This window comes from Mesoplodon mirus, assembly GCF_964341445.2.
Source record: "Mesoplodon mirus genome assembly, chromosome: 7".
NCBI lineage: Eukaryota > Metazoa > Chordata > Mammalia > Artiodactyla > Ziphiidae > Mesoplodon > Mesoplodon mirus.
Genome location: NC_138983.1, coordinates 71,002,704 through 71,030,079, shown reverse-complemented (window position 1 = coordinate 71,030,079; position 27,376 = coordinate 71,002,704). Strand labels below are relative to the sequence as shown.

General features: G+C 41.3%; 1 protein-coding gene across 2 annotated transcripts; it reads left to right on the top strand.

Moving 5' to 3' along the window:
* The first annotated feature begins 994 nt into the window (after nucleotides 1-994).
* SPTY2D1 (SPT2 chromatin protein domain containing 1) lies at nucleotides 995-22,940 on the top strand. 2 transcript variants are annotated; one of them, XM_082626470.1, is made up of 6 exons: nucleotides 995-1,247; nucleotides 11,475-11,589; nucleotides 12,828-14,462; nucleotides 16,687-16,858; nucleotides 18,558-18,635; nucleotides 19,596-22,940. In XM_082626470.1, exons 1-6 carry the CDS (start codon nucleotides 1,188-1,190, stop codon nucleotides 19,687-19,689), a joined length of 2,154 nt encoding a protein of 717 aa, XP_082482596.1. In that variant the 5' UTR covers nucleotides 995-1,187; the 3' UTR covers nucleotides 19,690-22,940. The 2 variants fall into 2 exon arrangements, with proteins under 2 accessions (XP_082482596.1, XP_082482597.1); XM_082626471.1 differs by lacking the exon at nucleotides 995-1,247 and adding an exon at nucleotides 1,275-1,514.
* Nucleotides 22,941-27,376: the final 4,436 nt, after the last annotated feature.

Here is a 27,376-nt window from a genome sequence, read left to right as displayed (position 1 = left end):
TGGGCAGCCTTAAATGGAGAAAGGTAGTTAGGGCCACACCTTCAGCGTTAAACTTCGGTTGAAAAAGGAAGACAGAGAGGCTTTGCCTAATATTTTTAAACAGCTTTATTGAGATAAGTTACATACTGCAAAATTCACCTGTTTTAAGTGCACGATGATGTGCCATCAGCACATCCAGTTTTGGAGCATTTCCAGCACACCAGAAAGATCCCTACTGTTTGCAGTCGACCCGGCCTATTCTTACCCACAGCCCCAGGCCTGCCTAATTAGTGTATTTTACTGAGTAAAAATTACCCCAGATAACCTTAAGAGGAACCCTCGACTGAATATGAATACGTACATATAAATATATGTACGTTTTGATCAGTGGGCCTAGTATATCCAGGCCGGGGGTGTATGTGAGAAATTCCTCCATTTATCCACTGAGCAAAACACACAGTTCGCTGCCCTACATGGGGCTTATTATCTAAATGAGGCAAAAGCAGTAAGCGGGCGCCTCTATACACGGCATGCGTGCATGTGTGTAGGAGGTGAGCACACGCCCTGTGCCAAGACGCTTTGAGCAACGTGTGTGTACCCAAGACAGACGACCAGTCGGTGCGGTTTGCGCCTGCGCAGCTTGGCGAGTGCCTACAAACGGGTAACTGAAACCCCCTGCTCGAGACCTGTCGGGTCTGCTGTTGGGACGCCGCCGTCTCAAACCTGAGCGTCCACCCGTGACACCCAGCGAACCCAGGCCTGGTAGGTAACCCCTCACCCCCTCGACTCCCCTAACCAGAGCTCACAAGGGGCACCAAAATTGTCAGGGCTCCCGCCAAGGCCCTCAGGGTAGCGATTCTCTCCCTTGGCCACACCCCACAGTTTACTAGGCCGAGTCTCCTTGGTCGGTGAAGGGCTTAGTCCCGCCCCTTCGAGCCGACGTCAACAGCCACGTACCACGTTTCTACGTGTCTGAAAGCGGAAGTTACGCCACAAACAAGCGAGGGAAGCGGCGGACCTGGAAGGGTACTGGCCGCTGGAGGAAAGAGGGTGGGCAGACGGCTTGGGAAGGCTCCGGAAGTGGTTGTGCACTGGGGGGGTGGGAGAGGGGCTGGTCAGGCAGTTCATTCGGATGTTGCTGGTCGCCTCGCTAAGGCGCAGGTTCACTCTGCTCCGAGAGGCTGGCGCAGCCCTCCGCCTCGGCCAGAATGGACTTCAGGGAAGTTCTCCTGATAGCTTCCAAAGCACAAGGTGTCAACAACGTGCCGGTAAGTACCAGCCGGGGCGCGACTGTAGGAGATCCTGGACTTCCAGTTACGAATGTGTGGCCCATGGAACTTCCAGGAATCCGTCTGTCGGCTCTGGGAGAGGAAAGACCTGGACGGCGTTTTTGTTTGTTGGTTGGTTGGTGGTTTTGTTTTTTTCTCTTGGACATGTACTTCTGAGTACTGGGGGTGAAGACGGGCTTGAGATGCGAGGCGGGAGCCTTCTGACGAGCGGCTTGTTTAGGCTGTTACCCCTGCAACTTTGCGCTGGTGAGTAGAGCCATGCCTGGCACGTAGTGCAATCTAGCGCTAGTAGTTTCTAGCTTCGGCGTAAACTTCAATCCAGAGGTTGGGGAGTTCAGGAATTTTAGGGACTTGGCCTGATAGCTTTTGAGGCGATTTCCCACTGTTTTGTGATTTCCCAAAAAAGTTCTTTGACTTGTGGCCCCACCCACTCAACCAACCAGGTGATTGAATTATCACCTCCCAAGGCGGGAGTTGAGTGGATTCCACGAAATCCTTGGCCAACAGAATGAGTGAAATAGTTTCAGCTTCCATTTATTTGTGGTCTTCCAGATTTGTCTTTGTTTCAAATCTAGGTCCCATTTACTCAGTAAGGTTTGCTAATTCGCTAATATTCGCAGAGCGGTGTAAGACTTTAAATGAGGTAGTGGGTGAGAGTGCCTGCTTTGCGGGGGTGTAGCTGTTTTGCATAAACTAATCATTTCTGTATCCTCAGATGGTACCACAGCCCAGCTGTAAACCGATAAATTGCATTGTGTTACCTGCGGTTTGAGCAATGAGGTGTAGAGCTCAAATGGCTCTCTTTTAAAGTCAATTCAACTGGACCTTATTGAGCTCTCACTATGCATTTCTTAGATTTTTGTATATTTGCAATATTTTTACCCTCCCCTGCGCTTTTCTTGTCTTTTGAGGCTGGCTCATTGTTTTTACTCTTTTGAAGATATTGATCTAAAAATAGTAAAATAACTGGTAAATAAAACTGATATTCATCAGCTTATTATATATATTCACATCCCATCCGAAATACTCCGAATGATCTTGAAGTTATGAAACCTTGAATGACAGAATTACTTTCTGCATCTGTAAATTTCCTAGACAAGTCGATATTGGATCTAGTAACATTCATATTTGCATAAATTAGGTCCATATCTCATTCTACATCTTACTCAATTTCAGTGGAGGTCAAAGGTAGATAATACTAGCCCTGATGCCGAAGACTATTCTGTGGAAGAATCAGAACCAAGTTACTCGTTTCTTATTCTAAAAACCAATGGTTGCTGAGAGAAAAGTACATATTTCTAGAGCAGAAGTTTTCAAACTATGTCTGTATTTCAGAATATATATATTATCGATTTATCTATGTTTGGAATAACAAAGATTGGAAGCAAAAAGGAAAATGGGTAAATTGGTGGTCATTTAAAATTTAATAGATGAACATAGGCATGTACTTCATGAAAGCATGCTTTTCCCTCCCACCCACCCCAAAAGCTAGTAAGCCTGGAAGTTTGATTTAGTTATCAGCATTATAACCCTTACCTTTTTACTTCAGATGAAAGTAAGTCACAAAAGAAACTATTGAGGAGTAGAGCAAGATTGTATTTAATTTAATCCATTATATTGTTTTTACTCGATTCATCTAATTATTTTTAAGTTATTGAATATTTGCTTTATCAGCTCAAAGTAAAGCCTTTTAGAGCACACTATCACTTGTGAAATCTAACACATATTGTACAGTGTAAGATTGTTACAAAGCAAGTATCCTTATAAACCACCATCCAAGTCAAGAAAAACATTTCTGCAAGTGCACAGACACACACACACACACACTCTCTCTCTCTCTCTCTCTCTCTCCCTCCCTCCCTCCCTCCCTCCCTCCCTGCTTGACAAAAACTTTACTGATTGAATTATGGTCTGAGAACCACAGAGGCTTTGCAGTAATTGCAGATAACTGCATCCTTCTCTAGTGCTTGGTTCATATTTCTCTTTTAGCCATCTCTTCCCCCACCTTCCATTTGGATCCTATCGGAGCTGACTTTCGATTTCAGTCATCAAGTTCCTGTGTCACACCTTTGCTACAGAAAAGAAGTACACTAGCATTGATTGGACTAAAATCCATGGGAGACTAAAATCTGAAACACCTGTACAGCCATTTGGAACTCTTTGCAGGGCTTTTATTTTTAAGAAGTGTCTACTGTATATGACTTGAAAAGCAATGAACAGTTCCCATTGGGACAGCCTTCTTTTACATTGTTTCTTTTTAAGAGAAATAGTTATCTTTATAATGTTTTAGTTAAAAGAAGGATTGCATCATGCCTAGAAATATTAAGCATGCTATCATTTCACAGTGGAAAACTGAATACAAAAAAACAGCTGATCAAGGTGATGTAACCAGTCACTGTTTTTAGCTCTGTTTATTTTAAAGGAGGAAAGATATTTTTGGTAACCTTGCCCTTAATATTTTTCTCCCTGGGTTCCTCTAACAAAAACAAAGTGGTTGTCTTGTTTAGTAGAATAGAAGAGCTTAGAATCTGGATTCTTACAGGTTACAAGTAACTATAATTGATGGCTTGTAGTGCATGAGGCAAGTTAAATGGTCTTTCTCACAGTCAGTCTGAAAATCATCCCAGACAAGATACTGTAGCTCTGGTGTGACCCTCAGATCAAAAAGTAAGGGGAAGCCTTCATGTGGTATCAGACATATAAGGATTTGGGGAGCTATAGACCCTTGAGGGTAAGAATATAGGTACTTTATAGTAGTTACATTTCCTTTTTTTTAAATTGAAGTGTAGTTGACTTACAATATTGCATTAGTTTCAGGTGACAATATAGTCATTTGATATTTTTATAGATTATACTCCATATAAAATTATTATAAAATACTAGCTATATTCCTTGTGCTGGTTATATTTCCTTTTTTATTTTTTAAAAACTTAAAAATTTTTAAAAATTATTATTGGAGTATAGTTGATTTACAATGTTGTGTTAGTTTCTGGTGAACAGTAAAGTGAAGCAGTTATACATATACATATATCCACTCTTTTTTAGATTCTTTTCCCATATAGGTCATTACAGAGTATTGAACAGAGTTCCCTGTGCTATACACAGTCCTTATTATCTATTTTATTAGATAATAAAAGGTCCTTATTATCTATATTATATATATTAGTGTGTTTATGTCAACCCCCATCTTCCGATTTATCCCTCCCCCACCCTTTCCCCGGTAACCATAAGTTTGTTTTCTACATCTGTGACTCTATTTCTGTTTTGTAAATAAGTTCATTTGTACCATTTATTTTTAGAGTCCACGTATAAGCGATATCATATGATATTTGTCTTTCTCTGTCTGACTTCACTCAGTATGACAATCTCTGGGTCCATCCATGTCACTGCAAATGGCATTATTTTGTTCTTTTTTATGGCTGAGTAATATTCCACTGTATATGTGTACCACATTTTTATTCACTCCTATGTCAGTGGACATTTAGGTTGCTTCCATGTCTTGGCTATTGTAAATAGTGCTGCAGTGAACATAGGGGTGCATGTATCTTTTCGAATTATGGTTTTCTCCAGATATATGCCCAGGAGTGGGATTACTGGATCATATGGTCATTTTATATTTAGTTTTTTAAGGAACCTTCATGCTGTCCTCCATAATGGTTGTACCAATTTACATTCCCATCAACAGTGAGGGAGGGTTCCGTTTTCTCCACTCCCTCTCTAGCATTTATTGTTTGTAGATTTTTTGATGATGGCCATTCTGTAGTTTTGATTTGCATTTCTATAATAATTAGTGATGTTGAGCCTCTTTTCGTGTGCTTTTTGTCCATCTATACTTCCTTTTAAAGAATAGTATAGGCCAACAAAAAAGTTTCTGCAGGCAGTCACTTTGTAACCCTTGATGATAGTTGATTATAGCTGGATTATTTCCCACTCTTAGATGTGAAGATGACTTTGTAGTGCCTGGGGCAGCTTTAGATTTCTAGCCTGGAGCAGTACTTATGAACTGGTGTTTTAGGGAAAGGGTCTTTTAGAAACTACTGCCCACAGAGATTATGTTATTTCTTTTCCCCATCACTACCTAGACAATCTCTTTATGAATAATAAGGATAATAGTAACAACAATTAACATTTATAGTGCTTCCTTTGTGCCAGGCACTGTCCTAGGCACTTTTTGTATATTAATTAATTTAATCATCATAATAACCATATACGGAAGCTTGTTTTACAGATCAGGAAACTGAAGTCCAGGGAGATGAAGAAATGTTCCCAGAGTCACACAGCTAATAAGTGACAGGGTTAGTCATGGCAGAGCAGAGAATGTAATCCAGGCAAACTGGCTTCAGAGTTCTTGCTCTTAATCACTACCCTGTGTTGAATGAGGAGAGTCTTTTGGAAATGGGGTGGTGAGGAAGGTTGTCTTCTATAAAGCCTGAATCCATCTAGCTCCCTATCCCCAACTCCAGCCTCATATAGCCTTGGGCAGTAACCCTATTGTTTTTTTGATGACACTTCTCAGTGTACAGTAAAGTCTGATGGGAGAGAAATTTAAAGACCAAACTAACAGCATATGGAAACTGGAGGATAGAGATTTACAGCCTGTTTGGGAGAGTGCCAGCATAGTTAACAGAAATAGAGTCTGAGGTTGAGGGAAGGTTCAGTGGTGGACCTGTTGGGGGTAATGGCACAATCTAAGAGGCAAATAGAAATTAGGGAATAGCATTTAAGAATGAGGTTCGAGCTAGAGATGAAAATGTTGGGATTAAGTTAGAAGTGAAGCATTTTGTAGTGGGAACACTTTTGCCCCTGAGTCAGGAGACCTAGATTCTAATTCAGATACTGCTACAAATTGTGTGAGTGATAGCCAGTAGTAAATACACAGTTGTCTTTTGGGGGCCATTTCTAACATGAGGTTGGACTAGAGGCTCTGAGGTATCCATTTGATACATTTTATATAATCTGGTATACTTTTTAAACACAATAATAGTAAAATTTACATTTGACCCCATAGCAGTCTCAAATAGCATGCTTTTTGGTTGTTTTATTTTCACCCTCTTAGCTACCCAGCTAAGCAAGCCTAATGCAAATCAGTGGTTTTCCAGGCCTGCATTCATTCCCTGAGTATGATGTTTTGAGAAGATTGTAGAAGTTGTGTAGTCATTATTAAAGTTAAGGATAAATTCTTTTATTTTATTTTTATTTTTTTGGCTGCGTTGGGTCTTCGTTGCTGCGCGCAGGCTTTCTCTAGTTGCGGTGGGTGGGGGCTACTCTTCACTGAGGTGTGCGGGGCTTCTCATTGTGGTGGCTTCTCTTGTTGTGAAGCACGGGCTCTAGATGCGCGGGCTTCAGTAGTTGTGGCTTGCGGGCTCAGTGGTTGTGACTCGTGGGGTCTAGGGTGCAGGCTCAGTAGTTGCCACGCATGGACTTAGTTGCTCCATGGCATTTGGGATGTTCCTGGAGCAGGGCTGGAACCCGTGTCCCCTGCATTGGCAGGTGGATTCTTTTTTTTTTTTTTTTTTTTTTTTGCAGTACTTGGGCCTCTCACTGTTGTGGCCTCTCCCGTTGTGGAGCACAGGCTCCAGATGCACAGGCTCAGCGGCCATGGCTCATGGGCCCAGCCGCTCCGCGGCATGTGGGATCTTCCCGGACCAAGGCACGAACCCGTGTCCCCTGCATCTGCAGGCGGACTCTCAACCACTGCGCCAACAGGGAAGTCCAGGATATATTCTTTGAATATTTCTAACTCCTATTTGTAACCAATGATAAACCTCTAATTTATATAAAACCATCAGGAAATATATATTTTCTACAATTACAACAATATATTATCTCCTGAGTAAAGAATAGCTTTCAAGAAGTAATTGACTATTGATTCTAATATAACATATTTGGTGAACATATATTTCCAGACTGAAAGCTCCTTATTTTCTTAATCTGACCATGACAGTATAGTTTCAATGCAAGGAACACATGTGTTTAAAAGTGACTTAACATTTTTTAGGTCTCTTGGCTTCAGAATTACAAATCTTGGCAAAATCTCTGATACTGTATTTCAATGGCATGTGCTTCACTGTTGTGGATCTTTCACTGGGGCCCAGCAGAATGACTGAGTCGGCTTGCAGTATAATAAAATGGGTACACTTAGGATAAAAGAAACTCTTGTCCAGCTGCTTCTCATGAAGCTCAAACAATGAAGCAGCCTGGTGCCTTGAGTCAGATACAGAATTGGTGGATGCGTCTTGATGTGTTGCTGCTAGAGCTAAATGTGACCATCTGATGTGGGAGAAAGTGCAGACAGTTCTCCTGCATTATTAAATGGAATATAATGTAACCCCAGCCTGAAGCTTTCTTTTCAACACATGGTTCTCTGCTGGGCACCTCTGTGGGAGAAGGAGACTGTCTAATAAAATATTCTGTTACAGCAAATCTTCTAATACCAGGGTCTGACTGCAACCCCTTTTTCAAAAGTCTAGCCAGCTCAATGTTAGGAATGTCTATCGTGATAGACCCAAGAGAAAGGAAAATACACGTTACAGGAGAACTTGTACACAGATGTTCACCGCAGCATTATTCATAATAGCCAAAAAGTGGAAACAACCTAAATATCCATTAACTGATGATTAGATAAACGTGGTATATCCATACAATGAAAAATTATTCATCCATAAAAGCAATGAAGTACTGACTATGTTACAACATGAACCTTGAAAACATTATGCTAATTGAAAATAGTAAGATAGGAAAGACCACTGTAGCAGTCAGGGTTCTCCAGAAAAACAGAACCAGTAGGATCTGTCTTAGGGAATTGGCTCATGTCGTTGTGGGGGCTGGCAAGTCTGGAATGTGTTGGGCAGGCTGGCGCTCAGGCTGGAGCTAATGTTGTCGGAAGTGGGGTGGTGAGGAAGGTTGTTGTCTGTAAAGCTCGAATCCATCTAGCTCCCTACTCCAGCTCTCCAACTCCAGCCTAATAAAGCCTTGGGCAGTAACCCTGTTGGTGTTTTTGATGACACTTGTAAGTGTTCAGTAAAGTCTGATGAGAGAGAGTTTCACATAGAAATTCTGGAGCAGATGGAGAAAAAAAAGTTTTTTTAATTGAAAAATCTTACCTACTTTGTATAATCACTTATCTACATAATCATTTACCTACGGCTTCTAAATTTTACCTTATTTTATGATGCATCTCAGTCACTATGTAGTGGTACTTTAGGTGCATGATTTCATTTATATGAAATGACCAGAACTGGCAAATCCATAGAAATAGAAAGTAGATTAGTGGCTGCCAGGGGCATAGGTGAAGGGGGAATGGGGGAATGATTGCTGAAGAGTAAGGGATTTCTTTTTTGGAAGGTGAAAATGTTCTGGAATCAGATAGTGGTGATGGTTGTACAACTCTATGAATACACTCATACATATTAAATGGGTGGATTTTATCGTATGTGAATTAAATCTCATTAAAAATGTTAAAAAAGAAGATCATTATTATCTCTGGAGACCCAGCCCTTTTTTTTCTCCCCAGATTTCTAGGTTTTGATCTAAACTTGCCTAAGAGAATATTTTAATACTCTCCTGGTATCTGCTTTTGAGTGCATCAAGATGCAGAGGATGTAAGAAACTATTAATTATGACTCAGCTTGTGTCAGTAAATAAGATTAAGCGTCATCAAGTAGGACCTTGTCCTACTTGTTTCCCAGCAGGCCTGCAGAGGAAGACGTTGTATAGATTTATTGAATTCCTTCTCCATCATATGGACAGGACAGCAAAATTGTTGGGTTAAATGTGAGGCCAGCTTAATAAGTATCCTTAAGGGTTAGCAGTGTTTAAAAATAAAAGCTGAATTTGAAATTGGCATGTGAATTGATGAAAATAGGTGTATACTTTGAAAAAAGCTCAAAGTAGTCTTTGGGATTCTTTTCTGAGTGAATCGAGTTCCTGAACCCCCTCCCTTGTTTCTTTATTGTGTTCGTCTTTCTTGTGCTTATATTTCCCAACCGGTGTTTCCCAAAGTGAAGTACGCATAGCTTTGGCTGTACTATGATTTTAGGTGATACACAAATACGTTTTATTCTCATAGTTGCATTTTTTTAAGTTATATATTTTGATAGGATTTGGAAAAATATAACTAGCCTTTCAAGCCTGTCATTTTATGGGTATTATTGCTTGAGGTAAAGCTGTAGTAATAAGTCATGGTGTTTGATCTACATGTTTTCTTAAAATTAGTAAATAATAATACAAGTGGTATACTATAAAAGGGCAAAAATCATGAAAGTGATATGCGAATGATTGAAGCTTAGTAAAGAAGGCATTAAACTGCCCCATTGACACTGTGGTTTTCTCGTTCCGTGCTTGTATTCAGCCAAGAGTAGCTTTTCTGCTAGTCATATCCCATTACCTACCTCTTTAAGTCCCAGGTTAGGAAGAAAGATGTCTACCCTGAAATCAAAGTAGGAAGTGCTCACTGGCTGCTGTCATACCTAGGTAACAAACCAATCCTGTTTTAAATAATTAACACTAATGTGTATATTGGCATTTTGGGGTAGGGGGAGCCCTGTGTAAGCTTTGATTTGGCAGGTGAATCTCTGGGCTATATAGTTGGCAGGGACAGAAAAATCTTGAGCCTTGGCAACACAAATCCACCCTTCCTCTCCTCACATATCTACTTGATGGCATGGGGTAGAGTGAGTGTGTGCCTCTGCTTATGAGTCTATGTGTCTTATGCAACTTGAAACATCTTCATGGTAGCACTTCTGTTAAGAAAATGTGAGCTTCCTGTGGATAAGGCCTATGTTTGAGGTTCTTGTAAACCATGACAAATTTTATATATCTAGTTAGGTAAGCAGTATTCTTTTTCTCCTGTCTTCCTTTCCCTTTCCTTTCTCCTTTACATATTGGGTTGCAATCCACTATGGAAAGGATTGCAACTAAATTTGCAAAGATATGGACTTCTTAGAAAGGATTTTATTATGACAGCCAAGGGGACTGGGAAAGGAATCTGGATGTTCTCTTGGAATTTCTCTCTATGTGGGATGTGTCAGGTCTCAAGCATTGCTATCACGTAGGATTTTCAGGTTGGATTAGGGCCTGCTTTCTTGGCCAGCTGCTTTGTTGGTAGACTAACTTAGCTGGAACTTCCAGCCTGTTTCAAGATGCCTTCTATTTGGCAGCTGTGTAGTAAGCATGAGTCCTTTGGCTTTCCTCCAGGAATTTCATACACATTTTGGGAGTCACTTTTTTGGTTCCTAAGTAGCTCAATTTGTTCTCATAGGTTAGTGTTTCTTAACTAGCACAGCATCAGGTTGAGTGGATAAGAATGTCATCTGTCTAAGACGAAAGAAGGAGGGCATTAAAAAATTCTTATTTCCTATCCCATAAATTTAATTTGGAATGGTCCTAGAGATTAATCATCCTGGTCTGAGTTATTAGCTCTGTTTATCATACTTCTCTAATGATAAAATAAAAGGAAATATTTTTCCTTTTATAGTTTAAATTCACATTATTCTAGTTTTAGTCATTTCCCAGTGCAGTTAGATAAAAATCAAAGCCCAGAGAAATACCATCTGTTCCAGGATAATGTAAGTACTTTTTGGGTGACATGGAAACCTGTCTAAAAGGGTTTGTGTGGCAAATTAATATTTAACGAACATAGAGCTGCACTTAAAGGTTACAGAGACTTGGGCCCTTCTTGCTGCTTAAATTTCTTTGAAATGCTTTTTGGCTATGGCTGGCCACCAGCTTTGCCCATGGTCAAAGTAGAATCTCAGTATTTCATGTTGAAAGCAAAGTAACCTATGAAGCAGCTATAAAAATCATCTGGAGTAGGGTACTCAGGAGGAAAACAGTTGTGATAGTAGTTTTTTCTGTTTGGAAAGTTCTGAAGAAGGCTAATCTTTTAAATCAGAATTCTAAAGCACTCAATCTGTTTTAGTGGTGATTTTTTTCAGTTCCCCCAGTCCAGGTATCTTTTTGGGAAAATAGCCTGAAAATAGTGTTTCTCTCAATTGTTCATTTATGTATTATTGAGGATGTTTAAAGAAACTCTGCACCTAAAAATAGTCATGTATAATCATATTTAGCCTGAAATTTTATAGCTAAGCTTTCATGTGGGTTATGTGATCTCTTAATTATTCAGAATAGATTTTTCAGTCAACATTTAAACTTCTCTACTGCTTCAAAGTTAATTGTGTATAACTTTTCCTTTGTTTTTATTTTTAGAAAAGATACAGTTTGGCAGTGGGGCCTCCCAAAAAAGACCCGAAAGTTAAGGGTGTCCAGTCGGCAGCTGTCCAGGCTTTTCTCAGAAGAAAAGAAGAAGAGCTCAGACAAAAAGGTATGAATCTCTAGCCTTATTCTCAATTTTAAAGTCTTCTATCTTCACAACTAGCTTGTACCTAACCAGTCGATGTTTGTAATATCATAACAGGCTGATGGATTTGTTGTGTATGTGTCTGAGTCAGCTGTATTTATAGCATTACGTATATTCTTATGTTGATCATTTGTATGGATGTTATCTTTTATTTCCTCTTAAATTAAAAGCTTTTTGGGTATAGTGACCATATCTTCTAATTGGCCATATTAGCTCTCCAGTAAGAAGTAAGAACTCCATTCTTTGACCTTGGTTCTTTTCCTGTTTGTTTATTTTTGGCTGTACCACGTGACTAGCAGGATCTTAGTTTCCTGACCAGGGATTGAACCCGGGACCACGGCAGTGAACGCACTGAGTCCTAACCATTGGACAACCAGGGAACTCCCCCTTGGCCTTGGTTCTGAATCTGCTTCTACCTACTTTGTATTTTAATTAAAAAAAAATATGTTATTAAGAGTGCTATCTAGGGACTTCCCTGGTGGCGCAGTGGTTGGGAGTCCGCCTGCCAATGCAGGGGACACGGGTTCCAGCCCTGCTCCAGGAGGGTCCCACATGCTGTGGAGTGGCTAAGCCCATGTGCCACAACTGCTGAGGCCTGCGCGCCTGGAGCCCGTGCTCTGCAACAAGAGAAGCCACCGCAATGAGAAGTGTGTGCACAGCAGCGAAGAATGGCCCCCGCTCGCCGCAACTGGAGAGGGCCTGCGTACAGCAACAAAGACCCAACACAGCCGAAAAGATTAAAAAAATAAACAAATAAGAGTGCTACCTAAAAGGTTAAAATAGGGACACTTTTGTAAAATGAGTAAACTCAAGCAGTAGGTTTACTTCATGCAAATGACAAGGAAACTAATTCAATAAGTTTAAGTATCCACTGACTCATAATTAATAACAACTGTTAAGTGGGTACGAATATTCTCTTAACTTGGTATATTTATTTGGTGTGAACTATTTTCTATATTTAAAGCTAAAAGCCAAGACTCTCCCTTGCTTAGTCATATAGAAAAACCCATATGTGACCCACTCATTATGTAAAGATGACTCAAATTGATACTTGTTTAATGACTTCCTCATTTGATTCTTAGATATCTTCGAACTTCTTCAAACTGTAACTTGAATGTTGCTTGGTTTTGGCCACCTACTGATATCAGATAAACATACTGTTATCGAGACCCTGAAATAATATGTTGTTTTGCCTCTTTTAGCTTTGGAAGAGAAAAGGAGAAAAGAAGAACTAGTGAAAAAGCGAATTGAGCTAAAACATGACAAGAAAGCAAGAGCTATGGCCAAGAGGACAAAGGATAATTTCCATGGTTACGATGGGATTCCTGCTGAGGAGAAGTCAAAGAAGAGGCAGGCAATGCAAACCCACACTAGCCAGGGAACAGACCAAGAGTTTGAGATGGAGGAAGAGGATGAATTCTTAGAATACAATCAAGCAGAGTCAGAGCAAGAGTATGAGGAAGAGCAAGAACGTCCTAAAGTTGAAAGCAAGCCAAAGGTCCCCCTTAAAAGTGCCCCACCACTCATGAACTTCAATGATCTACTCAGGCTGGCCGAGAAAAAGCAGTACGAACCGTTGGAGATAAAGGTAGTGAAGAAGCCAGAAGAGCGGCCTATGACTGCAGAAGAACTTAGGGAGCGAGAATTCCTTGAACAAAAGCGGAGGAAAAGGAAACCTGAGACAGAGGCAAGATTACCACCAACCAGAAAAGTACCCTCTCAGAAAGAAAGTGTGGGCACAAAACTTAGCAAAGGTTCCGGAGACACGCATCCTTCTTCCAAGGGTACTCCCCTTCCTTATGCTGAGAAGAAATCCAGACCCAGCACAGCTAATGAGAAGCACTTGCGTTTATCTTCATCCAAATTCATGCCAGGAGAAAGGACCAAAGTAGTATCTGGCAATTGCGCCCAACCCTTGCCTTGTGAGGGCCGTGACAGACCTGTTTTCAATGGGGCTGGAAAGCCCCACTCCAGCACCTGTTCACCAAGTATCCCAAAGACTTGTGCTAAAGGGACTCCAAAATCTGCTACTGAGCACAAAGCCAAAAAATCTCCTCATCCTAACCGTTCCAGGCCTGGACCCATGGTCACCCCACACAATAAGGCCAAGAGTCCAGGTGTCAGGCAGCCAGGCAGCAGCTCCAGCTCAGCCCCTGGGAGGCCTAGCACAGGGACTGCTTGGCCCACAGTTAGTTCTGGCCCCGTGCCCAGGCGCCAGGATGGCAGCTCCAACTCAGGACCCGAGCGATCAGTCAGTGGGACCAGGAAGCCAACCAGTGACTTAAATCCCCCAGGGCGGACAGTCAGTGGTACAAGTGGCCTTGGTCGACCTGCAGGCAGCTCAGGTTGCCCTGGGCGACCTACCAGTGGCTCCAGTGGTTCTGGGCGGCCTGTGGGCAGCTCTGGTGGCCTTGGGCGGCCTATGGGCGGCTCTGGTGGCCCTGGGTGGCCTATGGGCGGCTCTGGTGGCCCTGGGCGGCCTGTGGGCAGCTCTGGTGGCCCTGGGCGGCCTGTGGGCAGCTCTGGTGGCCCTGGGCGGCCTGTGAGCAGTCCACATGACCGACGACCAGTGAGTGGCTCAGGGGCCCCTAGGCGGTCAGTCAATGGCCCTGGCCAATCAGTAGCTCCAGCTGGACGAACTGTCAGCAGTTCAGGCCCTGGTAGAGCAGTGAGCAGCTTTGGACCTGAGCGAACAGTTAGTACCTCAGGTCCCTCTCTGAAGCCCAAATGCACTGTTGTCTCAGAAACGATTTCTTCCAAGAATATAATCAGCCGATCCAGCAATGGACAGATGAATGGAATGAAGCCAGTCTTATCTGGCTACAGATCTGCCCAAGGTAAAATTTCCCCTCACCCTAAAAGTATTTATTTGTCACTAGGAAATTGGAAAGAATACTTTGTTTTATATAACCAAGGACCCTCTGAACTCTTCTATGTGCTTTCAAATGTATTCTTGTGTTGATAGAATCCTGATGTTTTGTCTGTCCTATGCCAGAGAGTTCCTTTAGTAACCATCCTTGGAAAATTCTTTAGAAAGAGACTTATCTAGGGCCCTCTGTGTTCACTCCTGTAATGTCTCTAAGTGCAGTAAACTTAGCTATGGGGTTTGTAAGACAGGGTGAGTGTGTATGTCTTTTGTGGTTCAATGAATGAATTCATCTTTACCTCTTCATGAAGACTATAGACACCTGTCTTCAAGGACTGGAGTGTATTTGTAAGCTTGAAGCCTTTTGTTGCATTATTTGTCCATTAAATATTTGTTAAGCACCACTATGTGCCAGGAACTATTTTAGGTTGCCTTGTGTTTCTGCTCCTTACAGTGGCCCTAGCTACCAGTCCTGTAGGATTCTGCCATCCCAAGGTATGGGACCATTGGTGGCACCTACTAAGTGCTAGGTCAGAGTTTCTACACAGTATTAAGGATTTGTTGAAGCACTTGTTAGGCACCGTGGAGAATATAAAAAGAAACAAAAGATGAGATTCCATGCTTTAAACTTCCTAATTCAGTCAAAACATTGGTTCTTTTTTTTTTTAAATAAATTTATTTATTTAATTTATTTATGTTTGGCTGCATTGGGTCTTCGTTGCTGTGTGTGGGCTCTCTCTAGTTGCGGTGAGCGGGGGCTACTCTTTGTTGCGGTGCACAGGCTTCTCATTACGGTGGCTTCTCGTTGTGGGGCATGGGCTCCAGGCGCGCGGGCTTCAGTAGTCATGGCTCACAGGCTCTAGAGCGCAGGCTTAGTAGTTGTGGCGCACGGGCTTAGTTGCTCCACGGCATGTGGGATCTTCCCGGAACAGGGGACGAACCTGTGTCCCCTGCATTGGCAGGCGGATTCTTAACCACTGCGCCACCAGGGAAGCCCAAAATCATTGGTTCTTAACCAAGGACAACTTTGGTCCCCAGTGAACATTTGGCAGTGTCTGGAGACATTTTTGATTGACACAACTGGGGATGGGATGCTACTGGCATCTAGTAGATGGAGGCCAGGCTATTATCCTACACTGCACAGGACAGCTTCCTGATAACCAAGAAATATCTGGCCCAAAATGTCAGAGTGCTAAAGTTAAAGAAACTCCGAGCTAAGGAGACAAGCCACGCATATTAAAAACAACTGTAGAACAACAAAGGGAGTGTCTGTAATCAAGGACTGGAAAGCAGTTGTTCCCAGATACTGGTCTATTGATCAGTGCCTGTCTTTTGCAGAATTTTTAATCAGTCTTTTGGCAAAATGACAAAAATTAGGATGATGCAGTGAGTTTTTCCTTAAAGTCAGACTTGCTCAGTTTGAACAGTTATCCATATCTGAGAATCTGTCATATTTCATTGGACTTTTTAAAACTTTAATGGAATTATGGTGATAATAGATGGTAGATTGTTACCTTTGGCATCTTTTCTTGGCATGAGTAAAATTAGTGATCCTTTAGTGATTTGTAATTTTTTTTAAGAAATGGTACTAGTCTTTTAAATCCAAAACAGTAGGAACTACTAAGATAGAAAATGTAACAGTTCTAGTAAGCCCTGGGATAGACAGGAATTCTATTCCTTGTGGGTACCATGAAGCAACAGGGATGATGTAGTAATGAGTTCATGCTGGGGGCCAGTTGCTGGCTCTGGTTGGTTGGTTGGTTGGTTGGTTGGTTTATGGCTGCATTGGGTCTTCGTTGCTCTGCGTGGGCTTTCTCTAGTTGTGGTGAGCAGGGGCTACTCTTTGTTGTGGCGTGCAGGCTTCTCATTGTGGTGGCTTCTCTTGTTGCTGAACACAGGCTCTAGGTGCGCGGGCTTCAGTAGTTGTGGCTCGCAGGCTCTAGCGCACAGGTTCAGCAGTTGTGGTGCACGGGCTTAGTTGCTCCGTGGCATGTGGGATCTTCCCAGACCAGGACTTGAACCCGTGTCCCCTGCATTGGCAGGTGGATTCTTAACCACTGTGCCACCAGGGAAGACCCTGGCTCTGGTTTTTGAGGCTACCATCTTAATGAGTTCTTAAAATCTCAGCTTACATAGGACTTTGTTGGGACTACAAGTTTTAATGATCTTATAAATAATGGCTTTTCTATTCTTAGGTCCTCAAAGGCTTCCCTTCCCTGGTAGTTACAAAAGGCAGCGAGAATATGAAGAGGAGGAAGATGATGATGAATATGACTCTGAAATGGAAGATTTTATTGAAGATGAAGGAGAACCTCAGGAAGAAATATCCAAGCACATTCGAGAAATCTTTGGCTATGACCGAAAAAAGTAAGGCTAAAGAAGATTTAGATATATATACTTTTATTTTGAATAATCCATGCTATGGGGAAAAAAATAAACATTAATAGTAGAGGCATTGAATAAAATTCTTAATTAGGAATCCTTGGATGATTGTTTAGATTTACTTTTTTGGCACTTAATATTTAAGAATTAATGCAGAATTATTTGTGTAGTTACTTGTATGAGGGCCAAAAAATATCCCTTTTTAACTGTTCTCCTTATAAGATATATATTTAATGAGAGTGAAGCAGCTTGGTGTAGTAGAAATGGATTGGCTTTGAAATCAGAAAGCCATCCACAGAGCTATGTTGAAAGCCAGTTTGATCTGACACCTGCTTTTCTTTGATGTAAAAAGCTTTGCTACTCAAAAGTGTGGTCCCTGGGGCTTCCCTAGTGGCGCAGTGGTTGAGAGTCCGCCTGCCGATGCGGGGGACGCCGGTTCGTGCCCCGGTCCGGGAAGATCCCACATGCCGCGGAGCGGCTGGGCCCGTGAGCCATGGCCGCTGAGACTGCGCGTCTGGAGCCTGTGCTCCGCAACGGGAGAGGCCGCAACAGTGAGAGGCCCACGTAACGCAAAAAAAAAAAAAAAAAAAAAAAAAGTGTGGTCCCTGAACAGCAAGCAGTATGGGACCAACAACATTGACGTCACCCGGGAACTTGTTAGAGATGCAGGCTGCAGGCTTTCAGGCCCTACCTTAGATCTGAATCCAGATCAGCTTTATAAGGTTCCCAAGTGATTCACATGCACATTAAAGTTTGAGAAGCACTGATATAGAGCAAAGCTCGGGGTTTGAATGGAAGTTCCACAGCTTACTAGCTGGGTAAACTTGAGTAAGTTATTTTTTAAATGACATTTGGGAGGATTAAATGAGGTAGTATACAATTGACCTGTGAACAGTATAGGGGTTAGGAAAAATCCATATGTAACTTATAGTCAGCCCTCCGTATATATGGTTCCTCTGTGTACCAGTTCCTCCCTATCTGTGGTACCACGTGTAGATTCAACCAATCATGGATTGTGTAGCACTGTAGTATGAAAAAAAATTCTCATGTAAGAGGACCCATGCAGTTCAAGCCCATGTTGTTCAAGGGCCAACTGTATAAGTAAATCCGTCAGCACTTGCCCTCTCCTTTGAAGTCATGGATATTAGAAATTAGAAGGCAATGGTAAGAAAAGGTCTTTAAAAAAAATTTAGCAGAAGAAAGAACTGGATTAAAAATCAGATCTAAAAACCTAATCTTAGTAGTGTCATAAGCTAGCTGTATGCTTTTGGTCAAGCTGCTATCTGCCTCAATCTCTGTTCTGAATCCATGAAACTCAAATGAGATTAATATATATATAATAATTTTCATATATATTGTGCTTTCATGATTTTAATATAAACTATCATGTAAATAGAGGTGAGTGAGTTGAGCAAACGTTGTTGGATTGGTACTTTGATCAAAATTAGATTCAGGAATAGTTGCCTTCTGGAAATATTAAGGGGTCATTTAATTTATCTTTACTTTAGAATCTCCCCTTTACCCAACCTCTGCCCACCTCACTGTCTGCCAAACAAGGAGGAATAATCCTAAATGTATGTTTGATTTAGTTATAAAGATGTTGATTTTAAAAACAGGAGGATGTAGTTCCTTTAGAAAATTGGGTTTTTCTTTTTTTTTAACAACTTTGATTTTCTTTTATCAGATACAAAGATGAAAGTGATTATGCCTTACGTTACATGGAGAGTAGTTGGAAAGAGCAGCAGAAGGAAGAAGCAAAGAGGTAAGCACAGATGTAACACGTTTGTGCAGAAATGTCCTAAAAATCCTTTTCTGTTCCCTCCTTCAGTTGCATCATTGGGAGCAGGGGCTTTGGGCCATGCTGTTTGAATTCCAATCCTGCTTACTTGCTGTGGGGCTTTAGACAAATTCCTTAGCCTTTTAAATCTGTTTTCCCATTTGTAAATGAGAATATACTGTTTTTATTCATTGAGGTTTTGTGAGGATTAAGATAATGTGTACAAGTTGCCCAGTGCAGTGACTCACCCATGTAGGCGCACAATAAATGCTAGAGGCCTCCCCTGATCCTGCTGTAGCATGTTCTTATTTTTCTTTCCCCATCCTTAATTCCCTTTCCACATCAGATACATCTCAGTCTTGCTAACCTGTACCACCGCTGGCCTCAAGGACCTGTTGAGGAATATGAAATTCCCTATGTCTGATTCCTGTTTGGCCACCTGATATCAAATAAATGATCATTTCTTGGGTAGGGGTAACAAATGATTACTTTGTTTATAATGTTAACTTGGTGAAATAATTCACCTCATTTTCAACCCAGAATATTAAACCTCTTTCTCCCTCTTGCCGTCCCTCCTCTAACTAGATAAAATATCAAACTAAAGTGTTGGGAAGGGAAAAGAAAAGAATGTTACTTATTGAATAAATGTTTCTTGTTCTTTATTTTTTAAAGCTGATGAGATCATTTATATTTATTACTGTAATGGGAATATTAAGGTGTTGAGGTTATATGTAAGGTCTTTTTCCCACTATAACTTGAGGCAGTGGCAGTGGCTCCTGGTAAAAAGTATTCCTGCTTAGTCTGTTTTCAGTGGTTAAGGCTTGAGGCATTTTGAGTGCATCAGCACATTCCATGTAAGCTCTCAGTTGAAATTTCATTTTTGCTTTTTTAAAGAGAGCGGTAATTTCATGTATATTGATAAATACCCCTTTTTTTTCCTGACAGTTTAAGACTAGGTATGCAAGAAGATTTAGACGAAATGAGACGTGAAGAAGAAGAAATGAGACGTCGAAAGGCCAAGAAGCTGAAGAAGCATTAGCTGCTGCTTTTATTTATTTTTGTGAAATTCTGAAAACAGTCTGCTGCAAGGAAGTCCTGCCTTCAGACTGAAGAAGCCCCTTATCATTTTAATTTTAGAATTCTACTTAGGTACTCAAGGAGAAGGAATGCATACTGTCATCTATCTGCAGGCTGTCGTTAGAGCATAAAGTATTTTCAGATACTTTCCAGGGTGAAATCTGTAATGCAGATGACGTAACACCCAGTGAGCGCTCTTACAAAGCTAACTGTTCACAGGTGCCACCCTTGATCCTGATGAGCTATGCACTCTCATGTGGGGCCGCTCACAAGTCAGCCAAACTTATGTTATTCCTTTGCTATTCTAAAAGGAAAAAAAAAAGGATTGCTCCTTTACTTCCGTAATTCTGCTGATGTGTGAGTATGGCACTGCCTGGCTCCCAGTCAAATTTACTTTGTCTTGATGAGGAAACTGGCCCTTCCATTAATGCTGCCAGCAATAAAGTGACCTGTCCTAACCTATATGTTTGGATTGAGAACTTGAAAATGTAGAGTAGCTGTTATAATTATATGGATGTCATTTCTGTGACTTTGAAGTAAAAAGTAGAATAAATTGTATTCTGCATTATTCATGGATTGGATGCTGAGCATTCTTATTCACTAATTTAGGTGATTAGGCAATTAACAGAAATTTTTCCAAGTTAAAATACAAGTTATGCCATTTTATATAAGACTATTCTTTTCCAAGGTTTACTTTCAGATTTACTGTTATGTTGGCTTTAGTGTAAAATAGACAAGGTCACTGTGCTGTTTGATTTTTACCTAAAAATTTCATTTTTATATTGAAGAAAAAATACTTATTTTATTCAAACATTAGATTTGGAAGAGTAATAATAGTTTAAAAAATAAGGAAGTGACATGTGAGGCTCCCCTCCTCCCCATTCCGCTCCTCCATTATAGAGATATTTTGGAATCCAAGGTGCCCTGGACCTTTTCATGTTAATGACTTTGTATTTTTATCTTAAATTCTTTAGTGATTAACGGTAAAAAACCAAAAACTAAATTCATGTGTATCAAGACCACCACCTTCTCTCTTTGCCCATATTGCACTTTTATTTCAAACTATGCACTGTGAAGAGATTTTTTTCCCAGGTGGAAAGGATGTTCCCTGTTACTGGTATTTACTAGGCTGTGGAACTTCTTCATTCTCACCTTTTCTTCAAGTCATATCTATAGACTTGTTATATCTCTTAAGCCTCAAATCCAAGCACTTCCAATCGGGCTGACCTAGGTTCTGGCTGGAAAGAAGCCAAGTCTCAAAGAAAGTCAGCAACAGAAAATGAGGTATGATGATGCCAGAGAGCATTTGTCCTTGACTCTGAGGGTTGGGGACAGTGCGACATAAGCTTGTAGAACAATTCTGTAATAAACATTGTGGCTATTTAAGCCATTGACTGGTGGGGATTAGGAAGTAGGTGAGGTTATCCTACAAGAATCCTTACTCTTCAACAGGTCTAAAAGTTGTTTTTGTATATTCTTTTTTATCCGTAATGCTTTCTTTCTTCTCAAGTTTGGGTGTTACAGATTATCACTATTAGCCTTCCTTAATGGGATGACCCATCCTTAATGGGAATACCAGTCCTTTTAAGACTTTTGACTCATCTTGAATTGAGTTTCAAACTTTAAAAATGCAAGAACTTAATTTTGAAGTTGAATCCTATGAAAGGTGTCTTCATCACTAGGAATAACACCCTTCTAATGATCACATAGAACTGTTAAACACTGGTGGCAGAAAAGCCTATTGACTGCCTCTCACCAATCTCAAATACCTTCAGTGAAATTGATTCAAGGGTAGTGTGATATTCCATGTAATAAAACAGGTTTGGAACATTATTTCCTTTGCTGTCACTTATGTGATTTTTTTTTCCCCTTCAAAAGTTTGCTTGAATATATTTTTTTCTCTATTCAGACTCATTGGAATCTGTAGTTACAATCAAGTGCTTGTCATAGCTGAAAGATTTCTGGTGGCTTAAAGCTTACTAGCACTTTACTCAATGATATTGTGCAGTTATTTGTACAGAAAGGCACCATTGTGCTAGCTAGAAGTTCCAGAACTTGGTAGAAAAAGTCAGGTTGTGTCCTATGTGTCATCACTTCTGGGTGCATTTCTTCTTCTATAATACAGATGTTGATTTCCGTTTTCTTCAGCATCAGCATTATAAAAGGGCACTCCTGTAGCTCATTAAAAAAAAAAAAAAAAAAAAGGTTCTGAATCTTTTAATCTTGGCCTTGTTTCCAAATCCTGTCTTCCATTTTGTTCTGCATCTCCTGACCACTCTTACAAAAAGCTCACAAACCTTTGAAGAAACTGGAATAGGCTGTTATTTTATCAAGTTTACAAATTAAGTGCTTGATTTTTAATGTGTCCTCTACTGTTCTGATTTTCAGATTTTATTAATATGTGAAGATGTGCCTTTTATTGGATAATGTTAAGTCACGAATGTAGTAATGTTATTTCAGTATTGTAATAATGTTACATGACCATGGATGCAGCATTCTCAAACACGATGTGAAGGGAAAGTAGTTTTCATAAAACTCATATAGCTCTGATTGCACAATCCCACTTGCTTTAGGTATTGCTATGTCAGAGCAGGAGGGACTTTCTTTAAAGGCTACTTTCAGAACTTGTCTTTGTATTTTCTCGAAACTGTAAATGCAGTTATGTCCATTTGGAGGCCAGGGTACCACATGTCACAGGCAGCCTTACATGTGTGCCGTGAGAAGGTTCAAAGACTGTTAACAAGAAAGTCTATGGGAACTCGAAATTTCATTTTTTAATGTAATCCCCAAGATCTTTTCCAAGAAATACTGTTTTGTATTTTATAACTTAAAAGCAGCTGTTAGTACATTTCTGAGATATAGCAGGAGACCAAAACATGTTTGGAAAGAGAATAAATATATGAAGAGAGACTGGTTGTTTTATTTTCAATGTGCTGAATATATTAGACTACTATTTATTTTGTGCGTGGATGTGATGAAATAAATATTCAGGTGTTTAGTGTATGATTAAGAGTGGAATATAGATGTCTTTGGAGTTATTAAATCCATGTCTTTTACATAATGGACAAATCAAGTTTAAAGAAACATTTACATAGCATAGCTTGTTTTCTGGTGCTGTTGACCTGCAAGAGAATCTACTTTTGCATATACAGATAAAAGTTTTGCAATTTATGTATAAAAGATATTGTAGGCATTAAAAATATTTTATTGATATTTTCACTGGTTTGCATTTATTTACTAAAACTCATATTCCTTATTTCATCACCCTGAACATTATTCCAGCTAGAAACCCCAGTAGGCTCATCAGACTTCAGAGATGGGGTTTACCTCCTTACACACACCTCTGTTCCTTCTCCCTTACACATTCCCTTCTGCTCAGCCCCTGCCACTGACACCTCTCCCCTCTTGCACCACCAGCTTAGAGAACTATTCTGGTATCAGACACCCAAGTTAGGAGAACTGTTTGGAGGTGTAGTCAGGGAACAAGGGAAGAAGAAGAACTGGGTATATAGTTCTTCTTTTCAAGAAATTGAGTGGTTCTAATCCCCTGTAATACAAAGAGCCTGAGATAGCTGGGAAGATGAGTCCTTAGGAATATAAGAGGCAAGAGGGCACAGCCATGCAGCCAGAGAATGTAGGCACTTAACTCAATGGAATGTGTTGAGTCTAGGTCATACAAGTATCATAAAAGATGCTAGTATCCTAGATTTAGAAATTATAAATTTTTGCTTATGAATTTTGAATTCAATTTTTCTATTAAAAAAAGTAATCCATACAGTGCATACAGGCACTTAAAAATACTTTAGCAAACAAATACCAAATAGTCATCAACAATATGCTGTCTGTGTAACCAAAGATCTACTTTGTTGGTAAGTGTGTACTTTTGAACAATGAAACCATTGGTCATCCCAAAGCAACCACAGAATGGGAGCAGTTCCATATAATTTATTTTAAAAGTATTTGCTCCTGTTAGGTTTTCTTTCTTTCTTTCTTTTAGGGTCAGAAAGCTCAAACCACTTTTAGAGGGCTTATTAGGAATATCCTAGGGCTCAGACACCCAGATTAATTGCATGGTTCTTATACTTAGGTTCTCATTCTTGGTCTCATGAACTCAAACTGCATCATCATGAGGACTGGGAAGTTAGCTTTTGTTTCTACACGTGCTGCCTGGATCAGCAGCGGTCACTGCTAAAAGAAAAGGCAACTTCTCGTTTATTCAGGTGAGGAAGACTTTTGAACCAAGAGGTAGTCAAGATCTTGGATAACCCAGCCTCTCTTGCTTGGCTCCTTTCCTTGGCATGTAAAAGCATACCAAAGAGAAGACCTGGACCTTAATTTTGACTCTGCTACTGAGAACTGTGTGGGTTGGTAAGGTACTTAAGCCTCTCGACTTCATTTTTGCCATTTTGTAAAATGAGGCTGAGGTTACTATAAGGATTCAAATACTGTATAGTTTAGTATCTAGCACCCAATATGAAAATGCCCTTTCCCCACATGGTGTAAGCTTTGGGCTTAATGATAGCTGTGAAAAGGCCACAGAGAAATACCCCCAGAGAATAGGCTTAAAGTTGCTGCAATCTCTAACCCTTTCTGTAACATTTACATTTTTCACCCCTGCCTGGACCCTGGACCTTGGACCCCAGGAGAAAGGTATTATGTGGGAAATAGGTCTAAAGAGCTCTAGAGGATTTCTATGTTCAAGGGTACAGAATAGGGGGCAAATTGAAGTAGGTATCTTAGTCTTAATGCCACTCTTACAGACTATGAAGCAGAGGGGACCCAATCACTCCCATCCACCCAACAACCTCCTGACCCTCCATCTCCGTTTTTTTTTTTTTTTTTTGCGGTACACGGGCCTCTCCCGCTGCGGAGCACAGGCTCCGGACGCGCAGGCTCAGCGGCCATGGCTCACGGGCCCAGCCGCTCCGCGGCATGTGGGATCTTCCCGGACTGGGGCACGAACCCGTGTCCCCTGCATCGGCAGACGGATGCTCAACCACCGCGCCACCAGGGAAGCCCCATCTCCCTGTTTTGAGCTAACAGAATACCAAGTCTTCATCTTTAAAAGTGTGGTAACTTGTTACATAAAATGTGACAAAATGGTATGCAATTACTTTATGTGAAACCAACAGGAACAGCTGGTCAGGAAAGCTTCAGAGCTGCATTACTTCACCAGGATCATCTTTGCTTATTTCCACCGGGGTCTGGGGGGGGAAAAGGTATGTCAGGTGGGTCTTGCCTAGTGCTTGCTAGGGTGTGGGGCTGAGATAGTTGCCCTCAAGGGCAGGCAGGGGTAGCTGTGTCCAATTCTCTCTCACCTAATGCCTCCGATCCCAGTTGCCACAGGGGCTTAGCAGTGTGGGAGGGGACAAGAGGCAAAGAAAAGATGAATATCCAAGGTCTAACAGGAGGAGAAAGGAAAGAGACATCTGCCACCAGAACCGTTTTACAGACCAGTGTTTACCTGATGAGGGACAGTTAAGTGTGGGTTGCTGGTGTGGGCTAAGTGGTATAGAAGGCTGAACATATAAAGTGTCCCGTGAGCATGAGACTAGGTCAGCACTGTCAGACAGCTTTGAGTCTGGGCCTGAAATATCTTTATACCCCCAGTTTTTTTGAAAGACACTGAAGAACTTTAAAAAAGTAAAGACTCTTAGGAAAAGATGTATAAAAGATCACATGAAAGAGGGAACTCTCTCAACTCTAAGTAGATAGCGAGTAACAATAGAAGTAGGTATGCTACAGTAACTTTTTTAATAAAGAAGAGAGTATTTGTTTCTAAAGTTGGATTTTGATGCTTAGATCATTTATCCCGGGGAATACAGTTCAAAGTAGGAAGAGAGAACACAGTTGAAGGCACACTTACCCCTCCTGGGGGATACTTATATCCCTTCCACATTGTTCCTGCAATGAGAAGCATCCATAAGACAACGATCATTGTGGGGTTTCTTGCTTAGCTGGTGGTGTGTACAGGGGGAAACAGCCGGTTCTAAAAGGTGTGGTGTTCTATTCCCTGAGTCCTGGAAACTGGGCTGTCTTCATTCATGACCAGATGATGGATGGTCCAGCATGATAGCTCCGGGCTGAGGAGCTTCGTGGTCTAGTCTGACCTGAAGTGGCTCGCCATGGCTACTTGGTGGTCAGAGCTCAGACACCAATTGTGACATCCGCTCCTGTGACCTTGGGGATCAGAGTGAGTAGCTATGGGACGGTTGGCCAGGATGCCAGGTGTGTAGAGGCTAAAGAGCCCTTAGCAGGAAGGCCCCATTCTTTAGTGACTCTGTGTGGTTAGGATCTAGCTGATATCTTATCTTTATTAACTCATCACCTGCCAAAATTTTGACTACTTGCTTTATGCAATCAGATGCAAAAAAAAAAACATTGCTGTGAACAAAGCCAAATAAAACACACCCTGGATTAACTGGGAGGAGTGACTGGCTACGTATGCTATAAGCAATTACTTAAATACTACTGTTAGGCTATTCAAAGAAGAAAAATCTTGCACTTTGCAAAATGGCACAGTTAAACCCTCATCATGCAGGGGAAGCCTCCTATCAACTTGCCTGAGAAGGGAAGAGAAGGAAGATGGGCTATTATGCCCATTTCATAGCTGGAGAAACTGAGGCACAGAATAGTTTCAGTGGTTTGGTCAGGATCACACTGTGGCAGTGGCTCAAGCTGAACAAGTGCCCAGTGCCTCCATCTGCATCCCCACCCACCCCACACAGGTCTGACTGTTGGGCCAATACTCTCATAGAAATTCTGGGGCAGATTGAGAAAACACACAAACAAAAGAACCACCATCGGGCTTCCCTGGTGGCGCAGTGGTTGAGAATCCGCCTGCCGATGCAGGGGACACGGGTTCGTGCCCCGGTCTGGGAAGATCCCACATGCCGCAGAGCGGCTGGGCCTGTGAGCCATGGCCGCTGAGCCTGCGCGTCCGGAGCCTGTGCTCCGCAACGGGAGAGGCCACAACAGTGAGAGGCCCGCATACCGCAAAAAAAAAAAAAAAAACCACCATCATGCCTTGCTCCTAGTATACCTGGGTCTGGGACTTGATAGATACCCATGCCTTCTGGAGGAGCTTCCCAGAAAACCTGCTCCTGTTATCGGCATATTACTAAATATTACTAAGACTCTTAGAGTTAAGTTTAACAATGGGAACATCTTTGAAAAAACTGGCCTGAATGACACGGGGTGGGATTTGAGAAACCCAGGAAATGGTTTGCTAAAAGGACACGGCTACTAATGTTTCCTATCGGCAGGCTGGTCTAGTGGAACGAGTGGGAGAGGTATTAAGTCCTGAGATCTATGCTTGCACCCCAGCTTCACAAATGGGTTGGTTTGTGTGGCCCTAGGTAAGTCACCAGTAACTCTTTGTTGACTGGTTCATTATTTTGCCTAGTTGTTAAGTTAGCATTTACTAAATGCTAATTGTCAAGCTTTGCAATAAATGCTTTACATGAATTCCCAGATGTAATCCTAACAAAAACAGAAAGATACTGGAACATCTCCATCATACAGATGAAGAAACTTGAGGTTCAGAGAGATTGAATTTTCTCAAGGTCACATGGCTAGGAAGTTGCAAGGTTAGGACTTGAACTCGAATTTACACTAACTCCAGTTTCAGAGTCTGCCAAAGAGGGCAT

Coding starts and splice junctions, on each gene's coding strand:
- SPTY2D1 (XM_082626470.1), top strand. CDS start 1,188: ATGGACTTCAGGGAAGTTCTCCTGATAGCTTCCAAAGCACAAGGTGTC. Junction 1,248..11,474: donor AAGGTGTCAACAACGTGCCG/GTAAGTACCAGC, acceptor TTTTATTTTTAG/AAAAGATACAGTTTGGCAGT. Junction 14,463..16,686: donor TGGCTACAGATCTGCCCAAG/GTAAAATTTCCC, acceptor TTCTATTCTTAG/GTCCTCAAAGGCTTCCCTTC.